The sequence below is a fragment of the Bufo gargarizans genome, chromosome 2, assembly GCF_014858855.1.
Source record: "Bufo gargarizans isolate SCDJY-AF-19 chromosome 2, ASM1485885v1, whole genome shotgun sequence".
Lineage (NCBI taxonomy): Eukaryota > Metazoa > Chordata > Amphibia > Anura > Bufonidae > Bufo > Bufo gargarizans.
This window is the reverse complement of record NC_058081.1, coordinates 693,579,496-693,597,337: the sequence shown is the minus strand read 5'-3', so window position 1 is coordinate 693,597,337 and position 17,842 is coordinate 693,579,496. Positions and strand designations below refer to the sequence as shown.

Sequence of the window (17,842 nt, the reverse complement as noted above, 5' to 3'; positions counted from 1 at the left end):
TGAAATATCGGATCCGTCTTTCCGGTATCATCCGGAATAACTGATCCGGTATAATTTTTTTTCAAAGTTAGAAAGAACTGCACATGCGCAGACTGGAAAACCGGATCCGGCAATGCGACAATTTCCGGAACACTTGGTACCGGTATTCGGCATTAATACATTTCAGTGGAAATTATTGACTGATCCGTCAAGTGCCGTAGTGTTCCGGAATTTTGGCCGGAACAAGCTGCGGTTTTTTGTCCGGTCAAATACCGTACAAGGGACGGAACGCAAGACATCCTGATGCATACTGAACAGATCTTTTTTTTTTTTTCGGTATTGAGACCCTTTACCGGATTTCAATACCGGAAAAGAATAACGCTAGGGTGAAAGTACCCTAACACATACACACGTTTGGAAAACTGCATGCAGTTTTTCGGATGCAATTTTAACCGCACCTCAGCCGCTACGTGTGAATATAGCTGTATTTTCCAGGCAGTTATTACAGGTGAAACGTGTAAAATAAATGTGTTTTGCCTATAAACACTGCACAGCCCCCTGTGCCACAGCTTTGTCATTTCAATGCCTGGTAGGGCTCCGGTCAGAACAAAATACGGTGAAGAAACGTACGCTCGCCTGTTTCAGCCCATGGTGGTGCTCGAACCTCTTGCTGAGGGTAATACTTTTAACAAAAATATGTTGAGTTGCTTTTGTTATGTTGAGTTCTCTTTACTTTAGTTAAAACCAGTCCATTATTTCATCCTCATGAGAAACAAAAGTTGTGCAAAACCCCCCCAAAAAAGCCTAGGCCAGTTTTATAGTGTGCGCAAAACTTTTACTTATAACGAGGTTGAAATAAAGGACTGGTTTTAACAGAAAAAAAAGTTTTATTTTATGTTTTATTCCTACCAGTCCCCGGTCTGGCTCTCTTGGGCTGAGGCGCTGGATTTCCAAGGTGGCCAGTGTCCGAAGCTGATGCCACGGGTGGAAGGATTAATCCCATTTCTTGGTCTGCAGACTTGGCCTGATCCTAGGTTTAGGATGAGGTTACATCACCATCTTGGTCACCACAACCATTGCGCCACCAATATCTCAGTGTAACGGTGTAGCCAATGATTTAATTGGGGTCAACAGTGCAACTCGTCAGTTACAGCAATCCCACAATCACAAAAATTCCAGCACTCTATAGCTTGTGATTTTGGGGTTGCAGCAACTTTGAATTCTGCTGCGATGCCATTTGATTCAATGGCTGCACAGTGATCTTTGGTCGTGCAGCAGGCAGGGGTGGACTGGGAACCTAAAGTGGTGGTCCTGAAAAAAAAAATGTAAGCGTCCCCATATTGTAGTCGGGTCCAAGTTGACAGAAGGCAGGACCAACACAAGTAGGCGGGGCCAGCGATACCATATTGCGGCACATTATACCACCCCAGCAGAGCCAAATACCACAGTGCATCCCAAAATACTGCCCCAGCAGAACAAAATGCCTCCCCAGAAGCTGCCCCTCTGTGGCACATTCTGTCCTCCTTCTCCAGTTGGTTCAGGATGGCAATACAGTTGAATTCTGGAGTCAGGAGGGGAGCGTCAGATCATTACTTACCATGGCTGGCGGGCCCCTGGGCATCAGCCCACCGGGAAGTTTCCCTACGTGGCGGCCACACACTTGGCCATAGAGCTAAATGTCTCTGTTGAGCCCAGTTGTTTCCGGATTGTCTCATTGCCGCTCACTCTTGGACTTTTCTCTGACCTGACAATTTGCTTGTTCAAGGCTTTGTTACTGTCCTTGGATTGCTGACACTTGTGGTTACACAGCCCTGACCTTGGATTGCTTCGGCCTTTGTGATTGTCTTTGCTTTTCGGTACTTAGCAAACACAGGGCATTGTATGTGGTGAGCATACGTCTTAGGAAAAGCGCGATTGTGTCTGGTGGTTATTTTGTCCTTGAATATCTCACTTGGCCTTTAAAGGGTTAAAAAAAAAAAAGAGTTGTTCATGGTAAGACATTGTGTTCTGCAGGTAATAGATAGCTAGGGCAAAGTCTAGGCAATCTTGTAAACTGGAGAAATCTCATTATACAGCAGGCGTCTGAAGAGTTTGTTTCTTAGTGATATATTAAAATCACTTAGTCAACTGGAAAATGTGTCGTGCAAGAAGGTGGAGTACTGACAGATCTCCATACTGCGTGGACTCATCCCCATTATTTGAAAGGCATGCCAAGGTGCTGAAAGTACTTATTTCAATTTTAAAATCTGAATAAATGTATTGGCGAATTAAGAAATGTATTAGGTAGTAAGAGAAAAAAAGACATGTCCGCAGTGCCTGCATATACCGTAACCGTGTGACAATCGTAAAGTGAAAAGGTTTCATCTCTGTGAGAAAGCTGGATCTCGCCTCAAGTTTGATCTGCACGGAACCATATCCTATAAAACCAATGTCAGTCCAGTGATGGACCAACAGAGGTTTAGGCCATGGAAAGGGCTTGGACTCGGAAGAAAAGATTCCAATTGCCCGATGAATGAGCAAACGGCGGTATTACACTGCCCGTTCATACGATCACTTGTTAGTGATTATCTGCCTGTCTAATATAAGCTTTTGGTATGGCGGGTGCCACAAAAACTACCTCTAGGTCTTCTTCAGGAGGCCTAGTTTAAAAAAAAAAAAATAAACATATATATATGTATATATTAATTACATGCAAGATTTTTCGGGAAAGCCAATGTTTCACCCACAACTTTTGCTGCATGGTTTTGCAGTTTTGTACACATCCCTTGTGAGGTTAAGTGAGAGTATAAAAGATTTTATTACTTCTGCTCCTCCGTTCTTGATTTTGTATTGTATTCTTACACTTTTCCTGCCTTTTTGTCTTTAATTAATTTAAATAAGGCCTTGTAAAAAAATAAAGTGTTTTCTTTCATCTTTTTTACAGATCCGATTCAGCAGCATCGCCAACGTCTCTCAGCTTGGTTCAGTTGTCTGCCCACTGAAGAAAGGCACTTTGGACCTTCCTTTGCCCTAGACTCCATCCACATTGATCCTGTTATCCGCGAAAGTTCTCCGGAAGATATTCTGCGTCCGCTGTCCGAGTTAACATTTCATGCCCAACTGCAGAGCCCATTATGTCCTCAGAGTATGTCCGTGTGTCAGCTGTTCCAACCAAACGCAGCTGGAAAACCCGTCAGGAGTGTGGTTCTTTATGGGACAGTTGGTACCGGAAAGAGCACGCTTATCCGAAAACTTGTACTGGATTGGTGCCATGGGCGGAAGAGCGAGTTTCAGCTCATCATTCCTCTTTCTTGTGAAGATCTGTCCCAAGTTACCGCTCCAATTTCACTTACGCGACTCATTGGCAAGAAGTATCTCCATCTGCGAGAACTGTTACCCACGCTGCAGCATTATTCTGGGGTGCTCTTCATACTGAACAGCTTAGAGTGGATGAATCTAGATTTCAGAATGGCCAGCACTGAGTTATGCAGTGACCCGAATGAACCATTGCCACCAGCAGCTATCCTTGTAAATCTCTTGAGGGGATACCTGCTTCCAGAGGTGAACATCATATGGACAATGCACTTATTAAGAGAAAGTAAAAAAAAATACTGTATTTTTCGCTCCATAAGACTCACCAGACCATAAGATACATTTAGGATTCAGGGGAAGAAAATAAGAAAAAATATTTTTCATCAGGCATCAGATCTGATCCCCTCAATCCTCATCATACCTCAGATCAGACCACCATCAGGCCTTAGATCAGACCCCCATTCATTATTAGACCTCAGGTCAGACCACCATTCCTCATTAAACCTCCGATAAGACTCCTATCGGACATACATGTCTTGCCTCTCATGCTCCAGATGGCGCTGCCACTCTGCTCACTAGTATTCGCTCTATAAGTTGCTCTGCCATCTCCCCCGCCCCCCCATTTTTTAAGGACAAATTGCGTCTTATGGAGTGAAAAGTATGGTAATAAGATAGCAAGTGTTTTGTCTCTTTTGGAAATGTCAAAGGGGCTTTGCAGGCTACAGATATTAATGTCCTATTCTCAGGATAGGTCATCAATATCTTATCGGTGTGGGTCCAACACCTGGCACTCCTGCTGATCAGGTATTTGAAGAGGCCATGGTGCTTCAGTGAGTGCAGCGGTCTCTTCCTAGGCCTGACGTCACGGTCATCAGTCACATGACCTCGGCACAGCTTAGTGCTATTCAAGTGAATGGGCTAGGGCTACAGGACCAAGCACAGCCACTATACAATAAACGGCGCTGTTATGCTTCGAAAAGGCCGTGGAGCTACAGCTGATTGGTGGTGGTGCCAGGTGTCGGACCCCCACAGATCAGAAAATCATCAATATTTTCCTCCCAGAAACCCCATTAAATTAGCATATAAGGCTACTTTTCACATTTGCAGCACAGCTCTTCGGTAGGCGGTTCTGGCATAATATGCAGGGAATCAGCCAGACAATCAGTGGTTTTCGTCCAGCCAAATTCCTGCATATATGCTGGGTAGAAGTCGGATCTCTGACAGACCCCATTATAGTCAATGGGATCAGCGGGCATTCCGGTAACATCCGTCAATGCCAGATTTGGAGAACTCCAGGCTGCTGAAGAGCTCTGCTGCAAATGTGAAACTAGGCTAAGTCAGTGCAATAAAAAAAAAATAATGGAAATGCTGTTGATGGACATTTTCCTATCTTCTCTTTCAGGCAAACGTGTTGGTGACCACTCGTCCCTCAGCATTAAGTCGAATCCCACGGAAGTACACCGGCCGGTTTGCTGAGGTCTGTGGCTTTTCAGACATGGAACTGCAAAAGATGTACTTCCACTTACGCTTGGGCCACCGAGATGCAGACCCACGTGAAACGGAAAACTTGGCGGAAATGTTAAGCCGCAACCTAGAACATCACAGCCAGTTGGCGGCTGCTTGTTTCCTGCCATCTTATTGCTGGCTGACTTGCGCTACATTACACCTGCTGTACTATGCCAAGCCTGATGAATCCCCTATGACACTGACGGGCATTTACACAACCTTTTTACGATTAAACTTTGCCGGTGAGGTGTTGGACATAACACAACCCTCTAAAATTTCCCTGATGCTTTATGTAGCACGCACAGTAGGCAAACTGGCGTATGAAGGCTGCAATTCTCGACGTACCAAATTCACGGAATCCGATATCACAAAGTGTTTTCACCTACAGATGAACAGTGAGGAAGAGCTCAACCTTCTTGACGTCTTCCGATCTGACGCGTTTCGTTTTTTTCTCACTCCCTGTGTCCAGCCAGGCCAAGAGAGCGTCTTTGTCTTCACCATACCTGCTATGCAGGAATACTTAGCCGCGCTGTATGTCGTATTGGGAGAAAATAAGACCGCTTTGCAACGGTTGGGCAAAGAGCTTTCCGAGGTGATCAGCAAAGCCGGAGAAGACGTGATGGCCGTAGTCAACGTGTTGTCTAAATTTCTTCCTTTGCGCATCTTCACACTTTTTAATCTTTTACGCGTAGTGCCACGGCTTTATGGAAAAGTCAGTGGACATAGCCGTGAAAACATCGCTCAAATGATGACGGCGGAAATGTTTCGAGAGGAGGATTCTTATAATGACGATGTTCTAGACCAAATAAGCTATAGCATCCTCGGTCTGGAGGGACCTTTGCAGCCAGCCGAGGGGGATAATTATGGCAGACAAGAAGCATTTGAGTTGTATCCCATTTTCATGGCGGGACTTCTGTCCCGTCAGAATCGAGCCATGCTTCACCAGCTAGGCTGCACCATTATGAACATGGATGCCCTAAAAATCACCCGTGCTCTAAAGAAGCATCTGTTGAAGCGCAGCCTTCGCAGGCTCCCACCCTCTGAGCTAATGGACTTTCTCTTCTTTTTGTATGAGTTTCAAAATCCGAGTTTCTCGGCGGTTCTGGTAAATTCACTTCGAGATCTGGATCTCTCCACCGTCCGCATGACGCCACTCAAATGTAATGTGGTTGCCGTTGTAATTGGAGGAACAGGAAAACTGCTGACAGATGCCGACCTCAGCTCCTGTCACCTAGATCCTGATGCCATTCATACATTGGCGCCTGTGCTCCGGAGATGCCAGAATGTGAAGTGAGAACCATTGGAACAGGGTTGTAATATTTCATGTGGATGGGGTGAGATTGTAGACGTTTTATAGGAGAGGCCTGGAGCTGTGCTTCTCGTTACTGGGAAGATGCCCCCAGTTAAGTGGGAGACAGTTGGGGAAGATATTGATGCACATGTTCTGGGGAAGTTTTAAAGGGCCACTATACTGAGCAATGAATGATAAGACTATAAAGAAATATAGCTGCCCTCTCTTAGTCTGCAGCCTTTTCTGCATGATCTTGACTCAGTCTTGTAGAAAACCTGCAGAGAGCAAAGGAGGTAGTCTGATTGACTGGGGGGAGTAAGGCTTAGCTAAAGGGCAGAGCTTTTGTCCTACTGCAGAGGATGGAGGCACCTGCTGCAGCCAGTTGACTTACAGCCAGTCACAGAATAGTGAGAAGGGTGGGGGTTGAACTCCCTGAAGCACAGGAAGGTGTGGGTTTTTTTTGTTGTTGTTTTATTTTTATTTTTATCTATTTCTCATTTTTAATTATAATAACAGACAAAGTAAGATTAAAGGTCCATTCACACGTCCGTGGTGTATTGCGGATCCACAATACACCCGGCCGGCACCCCCCATAGAACTGCCTATTCTTGTCCGCAATTGCGGACAAGAATAGGACATGTTCTATTTTTTAGCGGAGCCCAGCCCGGAAGTTCGGGACCGCGCTCCGCATCCATTCCTTCCCCATAGAGAATGAATGGGTCCGCACCCGTTCCTGATATTGTGGAACGGATGCGGACCCATTTGCGGACGTCTGAATGGACCCTATAGGAAAGGAGATTAAGGGAGAAAGGGGTGTGATTTGTTAAAAAAAATTGTGCATTTCCTCTCTTTAGTGTTCCTGATCAGTTGAGGTAATGGTTAAAGGCGTTTTCTGAAACTTATACTGATGAGCTATCCTCAGGAAAGGTCATCAGTATCTGATCGGTGATGGTCCGACACCCGGTACTCCCTGCGATCAGCTGTTTGAGAAGGCACCTGTGCACGCAGTAGTGCCGCGGCCTTGTCCCTGCTCATCAAGCACAGCGCCGTACATTGTATAGTGGCCATGCTTGGTATTGCAGCTCAGACCCATTTATATGGGGCTGAGCTGCGCCTAAGCCACATGATCGATGAACGTTATCACATGACCTAGGATAAGCTGCTAGAAGGCCGTGGCTGTACTGTGGACGCCAGTGCCTTCTCAAACAGCTGATAGGTGGGGGTCCCGGGTGTTAAACCCCCCCCCTTTAAACTGTTTGCATTGACTTCAACCAATAGTGAGGCCCAGGCATCTCCTCATTAGGTTCTGGCCAGTGTGGCTGCAGTAGAGAGAGACTGAGAAGCCCTGGGCTCGAGCGCAGTGCTCCAAAATATGGCTAAATACAGTTGACAAATGTATTGTTAGAAAGGAAACGGTATAAGTAGTTTTGCTCACTTTGTGACCTTCTTGTTTTCAGTCTGCATATGAACGCACTAGGTCCTGATTCCTGCAGAGAAATAAAGGAGCTCCTGTTACACCCTGACTGTGCAATCAGCAGTCTACGGTAAGAAATGATGAAGAATATTTTTTTTGCACATATATTGCTAACTTGCCAGCATCATTCTAGTAGTGTCATCTTGTACCCTTCGATTAATGGCAGCTGTATATGACCACCGGCCCAAAGCTTGCTCTCCTGTGCAGTGCAGTTTCTAGGTAAAATTTCTCTCAGGGCGAGTGTCAAAAAGAGTGTCACTCTCATTCTACTACTCCCCCCCCCCCCCCTCCCTTGTCACTCTCATTCTACTACTCCCCCCCCTCCCTTGTCACTCTCATTCTACTACTCCCCCCCTCTTGTCACTCTCATTCTACTACTCCCCCCCCTCTTGTCACTCTCATTCTACTACTCCCCCCCCCTCTTGTCACTCTCATTCTACTACTCCCCCCCCCTCCCTTGTCACTCTCATTCTACTACTCCCCCCCCCCCCTCCCTTGTCACTCTGTCTCATTCTACTCCCCCTTGTCAATGTTGTCACCTCTAATGTAGCGTGGCCGAGCTCTGTTCGCTCCGCGGTACAGGAGCTTTTGTTTCCTGTACCCGGCTGACAGGAAGTGCTCACTTAGTGTGCACTTCCTTTCAGTCCGGCCGGGTACAAGAAACAAATGCTCCTGTACCCCGGGCCGGACCGAACAGAGCTCGGCCACGCTACACTAACAACTCAGCAGTCTGCAGCGCAGGCAGGCTGCGCAGCACTGAGCCGGCCGCTCAGGAGGCTCAGCATGAGGGGCGCCGCCGGCCGGCCGCCCGATCCTTTACCAAATTTTTTTTTTTTTTTTTTTACCTCAAGGGCGCCCCCTGCTTCTGACAGCGCCCCGGGCGGCCGCCCGTCCCGCCCGCCCCTAGAAACGGCCCTGCTCCTGTGTATACTGAAGCTCAGTCTCTCCTGTGCAGCTGATTTACTGTGAACAACAGTATTTTATCAACACCTATCAAATCCCTCCTTGCAGTTCTCAATCAAGCTCTGCTCACCTTGTTCCTTTGTATTTCCACCCATGCATAGAGTGCGTCTCAATATATTATTTCTGCCCTCTTTAAGTAACCAGGAGTGCGTTAATATGATTGGTCCATAGAATAATGCAGAGTTTAGACTATGTGTGTATTATCGGTGTGCTGTGTGGAGGATCTCCAGTGTATTTTTATGAGATGCAGCTTCACACTGCTCTCCTCTATCTCCTGCTTGCAAGAGCTGACAGGGAAAAACTTATCACAAGCAGGGCACGGTTCAGGCAGGCTGAAGCTGCATCATATAGGAGTACACAAAAACTCTATAGAGTGAATTTGGAGACCGTTCTCTGTCACTGATCACCTACTCAACTTAAATAGGACTCAGAGTAGAACAAGTACCATTTGATGACATTCCACCACCTCTGTCTCTGGCAAGACGGGGGGCATCATGGGAAATGTAGGCTGCATAAGGGAACCCATATCATAGGGGGAAGGAGGAACAAAGATAGCAGATGACCCATAAATGGCACATCAACTAAAACTCTGACACCTATTGAAAGTGCTTCATCAGCCTGAGGAGTTGGTAGAGGCAATGATGCCACAGGACAGTTGCCCACCAGACTTGCAGATTTTATTTTTACAAAGTAAAAATTCAAGGTACCAAACTGGTACTGTTATGCCAATACGCTAGACATTTATATTCTCTTTTATAATCTTAAAGGGCATCTGTCAGCAGATTTGTACCTATGACACCAGCTGACCTGTTACATGTGCACTTGGCAGCTGAAGACATCTGTGTCGGTCGCATGGTCTTATGTGTCCGCATTGCTGAGAAAAATGAAGTTTTAATATATGCAAATGAGTCTCTAGGAGCAATGGGGGCGTTACCATTACACCTAGAAGCTCTGCTCTCTCTGAAGCTGCTGCGCCCTCTGCCCTTTTCTTGACAGGACCAGGCAGTGTACGAGACACCTGGCCCTGTCAATCAAAGTGCAGAGAGTTTGGTAGATACAGAGGGAGCTGAGCTTATAGGTGTAATGGTAACGCCCCAGTTGCTCCTACAGGCTCATTTGCATACATTAAAACATCATATTTCTCAGTAATGTGAACACATCCGAACCTGGGACCAACACAGATGCCTTCAGCTGCCAAGCGCACATGAAACAGGTCAGCCAATGTCATAGGGACAAAACTGCTGACAGATGCCCTTTAAATATGGATAATATAATGTTGCACCCAACACACCGTTCACATACATGCTGCCTTTTCACATAAAGTGTGTGTACAAAGTTCTCATACCTTCTCCGATCTGTATTCTAGGTTATGTAATAACCCCTTGGAACCAGAGGGAGCGCAGTTAATCATGGAAGGACTTGCCGGTAACAGTTCTTTAAAGTACCTGTCTCTCCTGCGCACAGATCTTGGAGATGAAGGAGCTGAAATCCTGGCAAATAATCTTGGAAAAAATAAGAATCTTCAAGAACTAAATCTAGCATATAATGGGATCCATGACCAGGCAGCTCTCAGGCTCGGGGAAGTGGCTTCACTTCACCCAACACTTGGCAGAGTTCAGTGAGTATCCTCGTCATAAAAAAAAAAAAGTGACATTCTCAACTAATGAAAACTGGAGTAACATTTGTGGACAAGTGTTAGGTTTAAATATGCTTCATTCACAATAGGGGATGATCAGAGCTCACCTCCTCCCCCTCCCTTATCACTGCCCAAGTCACAGAGCATGCCCACAACATTATCCCATAGAAGTCAATGAATATCTCCAGGTTCCGGTGGTCCATATGCCTGCTGTAAAGCACATCACTCAATGCTGTAAACAGAGCAGAGATGGACCCCATAAGCATGCACAGAAAACAGAATAAAAATGTATCAATATCTGGTTTTAATTAGGAAAAAATATATACTGTATTTCCTGCACTATAAGATGCACTACACGATAAGATGCACCCTAGGTTTAGGCTATAGGAAATGTGAAAAAAAATAAAAAAAGTTTTCTACTTATTAAAGCTTCCCTGGTGATTTAATGATGGCAAACACAGCCCTGCTACATGCCAACGACAAACAGCGCCCTGCTACATGCCAACGACAAACAGCGCCCTGCTACATGCCAACGACAAACAGCGCCCTGCTACATGCCAACGACAAACAGAGCCCTGCTACATACACACACAGGTTTGCTACATGTACTCGCACAGGTCTGCAAAATGTCACAGTCCTCTCAATGATTGGGCACAGTGCTTGCTGTATGAACGCTCTGTCGGATCATTAAGTAAGCAGTCGGGGAGGTCTGGCACTGCTGGACCACCTTGACTACAGATTATAAGATTTTTTTTCTTGCTAAAAAAAGTGCGTCTTATAGTGAGGGAAATACAGTAAGTGATACATTTCTCTTGTGCTGTCCATTACACAGATGGTCATTCATCAGTTAATGTAATACAACAGGCTGCTACAATTTCACTGGGCAAAACTATTTAATATATATACAGTACAGACCAAAAGTTTGGACACACCTTCTCATTCAAAGAGTTTTCTTTATTTTCATGACTATGAAAATTGTAGATTCACACTGAAGGCATCAAAACTATGAATTAACACATGTGGAATTATATACATAACCAAAAAGTGTGAAACAACTGAAAATATGTCATATTCTAGGTTCTTGAAAGTAGCCACCTTTTGCTTTGATTACTGCTTTGCACACTCTTGGCATTCTCTTGATGAGCTTCAAGAGGTAGTCACCTGAAATGGTTTTCACTTCACAGGTGTGCCCTGTCAGGTTTAATAAGTGGGATTTCTTGCCTTATAAATGGGGTTGGGACCATCAGTTGCGTTGTGGAGAAGTCAGGTGGATACACAGCTGATAGTCCTACTGAATAGACTGTTAGAATTTGTATTATGGCAAGAAAAAAGCAGCTAAGTAAAGAAAAACAAGTGGCCATCATTACTTTAAGAAATGAAGGTCAGTCAGTCCGAAAAATTGGGAAAACTTTGAAAGTGTCCCCAAGTGCAGTCACAAAAACCATCAAGTGCTACAAAGAAACTGGCTCACATGCGGACCGCCCCAGGAAAGGAAGACCAAGAGTCACCTCTGCTGCGGAGGATAAGTTCATCCGAGTCACCAGCCTCAGAAATCGCAGGTTAACAGCAGCTCAGATTAGAGACCAGGTCAATGCCACACAGAGTTCTAGCAGCAGACACATCTCTAGAACAACTGTTAAGAGGAGACTGTGTGAATCAGGCCTTCATGGTAGAATATATGCTAGGAAACCACTGCTAAGGACAGGCAACAAGCAGAAGAGACTTGTTTGGGTTAAAGAACACAAGGAATGGACATTAGACCAGTGGAAATCTGTGCTTTGGTCTGATGAGTCCAAATTTGAAATCTTTGGTTCCAACCACCGTGTCTTTGTGCGACGCAGAAAAGGTGAACGGATGGACTCTACACGCCTGGTTCCCACCGTGAAGCATGGAGGAGGAGGTGTGATGGTGTGGGGGTGCTTTGCTGCTGACACTGTTGGGGATTTATTCAAAATTAAAGGCATACTGAACCAGCATGGCTACCACAGCATCTTGCAGCGGCATGCTATTCCATCCGGTTTGCGTTTAGTTGGACCATCATTTATTTTTCAACAGGACAATGACCCCAAACACACCTCCAGGCTGTGTAAGGGCTATTTGACCATGAAGAAGAGTGATGGGGGGCTGCGCCAGATGACCTGGCCTCCACAGTCACCGGACCTGAACCCAATCGAGATGGTTTGGGGTGAGCTGGACCGCAGAGTGAAGGCAAAAGGGCCAACAAGTGCTAAGCATCTCTGGGAACTCCTTCAAGACTGTTGGAAGACCATTTCAGGTGACTACCTCTTGAAGCTCATCAAGAGAATGCCAAGAGTGTGCAAAGCAGTAATCAAAGCAAAAGGTGGCTACTTTGAAGAACCTAGAATATGACATATTTTCAGTTGTTTCACACTTTTTTGTTATGTATATAATTCCACATGTGTTAATTCATAGTTTTGATGCCTTCAGTGTGAATCTACAATTTTCATAGTCATGAAAATAAAGAAAACTCTTTGAATGAGAAGGTGTGTCCAAACTTTTGCTCTGTACTGTATGTAAATGAGGCAAGTAAGGAGCCCAAGGGGCTGTTACTAATGTTTCTGGAGCCCAGCCACGCCCACTGTGAAGGAGCTCCCCCCCCCCCCCCCACGCATCCTCCGAATCTCCTCCTTGCTCCCCGATGTCACCAAGTTAGAGTGCCGTAATCCCGCTCATGCACGAGTACGCGGCATGTCTGTGCCGGCATAGTGTTCCTTCCCTGTACTGGCATCAGCCTCAGGGAACGAACTGCGCATGCGCTAGCTGTGAGATTACAGCACTCTAACTTTGTGACGTCCGGGAGCAAGGAGGAGATTCAGAGCCCCTTGGGCTCCTTACTTGCCTCATTTACATATATATAAAATTGTTTTTTTGCCTAAATAAAAGCACTCACAGCTATGGGGAATGTATATTGCGGATGTGCTAGCGGCGATCTAGCAGCGCATGTCCGCAGCTCTATAGGCAAAATCCAGGTGACAGAATCCCAGATTGACAGAAGGGGTTGACAGTGATCAGACAACCCTTTTAATGTTGAACAGATTGAAAGAAATGATGCTGACATTCAAGAAAAGTAACTTCAGCTGAAATATACGGATGATTTGGGTGGTGCTGAGAAATTTGAAGAATAATTCTGCATATTTTTTGCACATATTTGACATTTTTTATTATATTTTCTTTTTGCAGTTTGTATTTCAATGAACTATCAGACAGTGGTCTTCGTGACTTGCAGTCCATGGGTGACGTCAGAGTTATCGTAGCCCTTACAGAAGGATCAGATGCATCGCGTCATTGGTCTCTGATACTGAGAGAGCTGAAGGCTAATGCTGGGGGCTGGGATCATGCCCGAATGGGCGCACACCTCACTCTGCTCCTGCGAGATCTACAAAGTAGTCGGGCAATGACTGGGAACCTGTGGCGTAAAGTGCGTATTCTACGTGTGGAGACAGAAGTCAAGCGCATGCTGAGTCGTATTCAGGGAGGGAAGCTCTGAGGCAGTATAGCGGTCAGCCAAACGGCTATGCCACGACCCCCTTCCCCATACACATGCACGCTCGGTTTGGCCCAGAGTGCAGGTGTTCTCAATAGGGAGAGGAGAGTAAATCTCTGATAGACACCTTCAAGCGGCTGTTCGTCTTCCTAAGAACAGAAGGATTGGGCATGCTGACATCCAGGAAGCCCCCATATACATTACATGGTTTGCCCAAATCAATGGATTGGGCTGACTTACATCTTATCTGTGTGGTCGGCTACACTGTAGAGTTTAATCTTGCAAAATGTGATCATTTTCCAATATGTTTTGCCAGAGGAAAGGCGATCACAATTCGTTTACCTATTAGCTCTATGTGACGGCGTGTTTTACTTGTATAGGTTTCCTGTCCCCGCTATTGATCTGCTGCTGCTTTGTACATAAATAATAAATGTCTGCTTTATTATCTCTCGTCTGTCCCTTCTCCTGATTAGTGCTTTTGGAGTTCAGCTACAGTAGTCGCTTGTTTTCCACTCCCTTTCCTACTACTATACGTCACAAGTATTTCTGTTCATTTTAATTGCATATGTGTTATTTATTTCATTTTTTTTCTCCTCCTACTGGGGTGTTTTTAAAGCCCATCTGTCAGCAGATTTGTCCCTATGACACCGGCTGACCTGTTACGTTTGCACTTGGCAGCTGACGACATCTGTGTTGGTCCCAGGTTCATATGTGCCCGCATTGCTGAGAAAGATGATGTTTTATTATGTGCAAATGAGCCTCTAGGAGCAACGGGGGCGTTACCATTACACCTAGAGGTTCTGCTATCTCTGCATCTGCTGTGCCCCCTGCACTTGGACAGGGTGAAGTGTCATGATGTTTACACTGCCTGGCGGTTGCAGAGAGAGCAGAGCCTCTAGGTGTAATGGTAACGCCCCTGTTGCTCCTAGAGGCTCATTTACATATAATAAAACATCATGTTTCTCAGCAATGCGGGCACATATGAACATGGGACCAACACAGATGTCGTCAGCTGCCAAGTGCAAACGTAACAGGTCAGCCGGTGTCATAGGGACAAAACTGCTGACAGATGCCATTTAACTGGCAGATTTCTGCCTGTGACGATGGGTTCTCCTTTAAGGACCTTTTTCTTTCCATGGTAGAGAATTGCCCAAACAAATGTCCACCTGAATGATTGTTACTACTTGTGATCAGTCGTGGAGCCGTACGTTTACGTTGTTGTGCTGTGGACAAACAAGCGTTTTTATAGCGGCATAAAATATCCGATCATTCGACAAAGGAATGTTCCTCCCCATTATTGGTGGTGTTAAAGGGGACCTGAACCTTTGGTGAAGCCACGATTGTGCAGCAGCTCCTCTCAGAGCTGTCGGCCTTTATCCGCAGGACTTTTCAAGCGTGCAGAATATGGATGTTATATGCTTTCTGTGACTCCATACTCTGCATGCTGGAAAAGCTGAGCAGAGCCGATGAAACGCTTCACCAAAGGTTTACGTCTCTAAGAGAGGACCTGTCACACATAGTAACTACTTGCAGTAGATAGATAATCCAAAGTAATATGAACAGCACTGTGGTGAAATGATCCACCATCCAGAAAATAAAATAAAAAATTGCCCCGCACTCCCAAAGAAGGTAGATTAAAAGTAGTGTTCTTTAATCACCAAAAGCAATGTTTCAGTCCTCTTAGGCTACTTTCACACTGGCGTTTTGGTTTCCGTTTGTGGGATCCGTTCAGGGCTCTCACAAGCGGTCCAGCACGGATCAGTTTTGCCCTAATGCATTCTGAATGGAAAAGTATCTGCTCAGGATGCATCAGTTTGTCTCCGATCAGTCACCAACCCGCTTTGGAGGTGGACACCAAAACGCTGCTTGCAGCGTTTTGGTGTCCGTCTGACGAAACTGAGCCAAACGGATCCATCCTGGCACACAATGTTAAAGATCATACAAACGGATCCGTTCTGAACAGATGCATGCGGTTGTATTATCTGAACGGATGCGTTTGTGCAGATCGATGACGGATCCGCACCAAACGCGAGTGTGAAAGTGGCCTTACTGGGACTTTTCTCAAGCAGTGACAAAAGACTACTTTTAATTTACCTTCTTTGGCAGTGCCGTGGGAATTTTTTATTTTAGACGGATGGATAGATAGTAATACCTCTAGAAATTTTTGAAAGAATTGCCATCTGGATGTTACCAGTTGGGGTGCGTCCCCGCACGGTCTGACACTATCCAACTAGCCATTCATTCATAAACTTCAAGTAGGAATAAGAGCAGAACAGTCTAACATCCAGTTATATGAAGAGATGCTCTGGTATCTATATTACATGGGGATAAAATGATTTAGTAAAATAGACCTGTCAGGAGAGGTGACGGGGGTCCTCTTTAAAGGCCCACGACTTTGCTGGTGGGAAGTGGCTTTTATGAACGCACGTGTCGTATCCTCTTAGCAGCACGGTGCATAACAGGGTTTAATTGGGTGCAGTTCGGTCTCTTTGGGTTACCAGTTATTTTTCTACAATACATTACACCAGGGAGCGATGTTCTTATGAACGTTTTCTTATTTTACCACTTTGTGCATTTTGTAGCAGTGACACCGGGTCGGGGGTCACCTCGTAGGCTTTTAGACTTGGCTGTAACACTTGATATGCAGCATGAATAAAGCCTGTTACTTATTGTTCTACATAAAGGGGCTTTATGGACTTGTTGAAATAATGCGCAATCATCATTGCAAACATTCTGTAACTTGTAAGAGGCAACACATTGGTTGTAAAAGCTTTCATTATGCAAGGATTAAGCTTAAAGGGGTTCTCCCATGATTATAAAAAAAATCGTACATGACAATCTCTCTCTAACAAAGCTAGAACCAGCCCCGTACATCACATGGGTCCAGAGATCTCCCCATTCACTGCTCTGCTAGATTTATTTTAGACTGGCTGCTCAGAAGGCCTGTCCGTTCTTCTGCAGCTCAGGGTGTGCGTCCCTCTGCAATTGTCTTCCTCTCACAGCTTAGGGGGCATGCCCTTTGTGCTGCAACTATCACCCTATCACACGTCCTTTGTGCTCAGGGGGTGTGTACTTTGTCCTGCACCCCTGGAACTGTCACAACTTCTAACAGGAGATATGGCTAGTGGCCGTTGAAGTTTTGAATGAAGCATGTGTGACCACCTCCCCAATGTTAGTGAGGTGGACAGAAAAATAAGGAAACGAACAAACAGCAGATGGCGCTATATAGATTGATTTTATTGAAAATCTCACTGGCTATACTTAACTTTCTAATGACATGCAATTACAAAAGTATTCAGATCCAGGAGCGGGTTTGAAAAATGTTGAATAATTTTTTGTGGGACAACCCCTCTAATTTATGAAAAACTGCACCTTATAGGTCACATAAAGCAAGGTTCAGGTGACGCTGGCATAGGAACATCCCAGTAGTCTTGTGGGTAAATAATTTGAGGTCCACCATCTATTGTTTTCACCCATTTTACTTCTAAGTCTAAGGGCTCATGCACACAAACGTATTTTCCTTCCGTGTCCGTTCTGTTTTTTTTTGCGGACCATATGTGGAACCATTCATTTCAATGGTTTTGTAAAAAAAACGGAAGTTACTGTGTGTGCATTCCGTTTCCGTATGTTCGTTCCGCAAACAATAGAACATGTCCTATTATTGTCTGCATTACGGACAAGGATAGTACTGTTCTATTAGGGGCCGGCTGTTCCGTTCTGCAAAATACGGAATGCACACGGACGTCATTGTATTTTTTGCAGACTGCAAAATGCATACGGTCGTGTGCATGAGCCCTAAAACTGTTTATAAGGGCCCCTTTACATGGGTGGAGTATCAACCAGATGATTGCTCACAAGCGATAATCTGCCAGGGTAAAGGTGCTGCCGATTACCCGATGAACGAGGAAAACGCTTGTTCATCAGTTAATATGTTAGTTGGCGCGGTCACCTAAACCACTGTTTGCCGGCGGCTGATTGTGCTGTCTAGACACGGTCTGTTGCCAGCAATCAATAATTCAGTATGGGGATGAGTGATGACATAAGGGATTGCTCCTCCACATACTGTGAAGGAGATTGCCGCATGTAGATGCAGAGGGCTACTTCACTGACGAGCAGGCGATTGTCAGGAAGGAACGCTCCTTCCCAGCAATCGCCTGCTTGCTATCGGAGGAGACCACTGCTATAACATGCAGCGGT

At 45.4% G+C, this 17,842-nt stretch overlaps 1 protein-coding gene across 2 annotated transcripts in view; it reads left to right on the top strand.

Annotated features, from left to right (window-relative positions):
- The window catches only part of NLRX1 (NLR family member X1), a 32,693-nt gene extending 18,599 nt beyond the window's left edge, over positions 1-14,094 (top strand). For both annotated transcript variants that reach the window (XM_044282353.1, XM_044282352.1), the window contains exons 4-8: positions 2,903-3,519; positions 4,673-6,066; positions 7,525-7,611; positions 9,871-10,122; positions 13,342-14,094. In XM_044282353.1, coding sequence (XP_044138288.1) covers positions 2,903-3,519; positions 4,673-6,066; positions 7,525-7,611; positions 9,871-10,122; positions 13,342-13,648 — 2,657 coding nt within the window. In that variant the 3' untranslated portion in view covers positions 13,649-14,094. The remainder of the gene's footprint in view (positions 1-2,902; positions 3,520-4,672; positions 6,067-7,524; positions 7,612-9,870; positions 10,123-13,341) is intronic.
- The last annotated feature ends 3,748 nt before the right edge of the window (positions 14,095-17,842 follow it).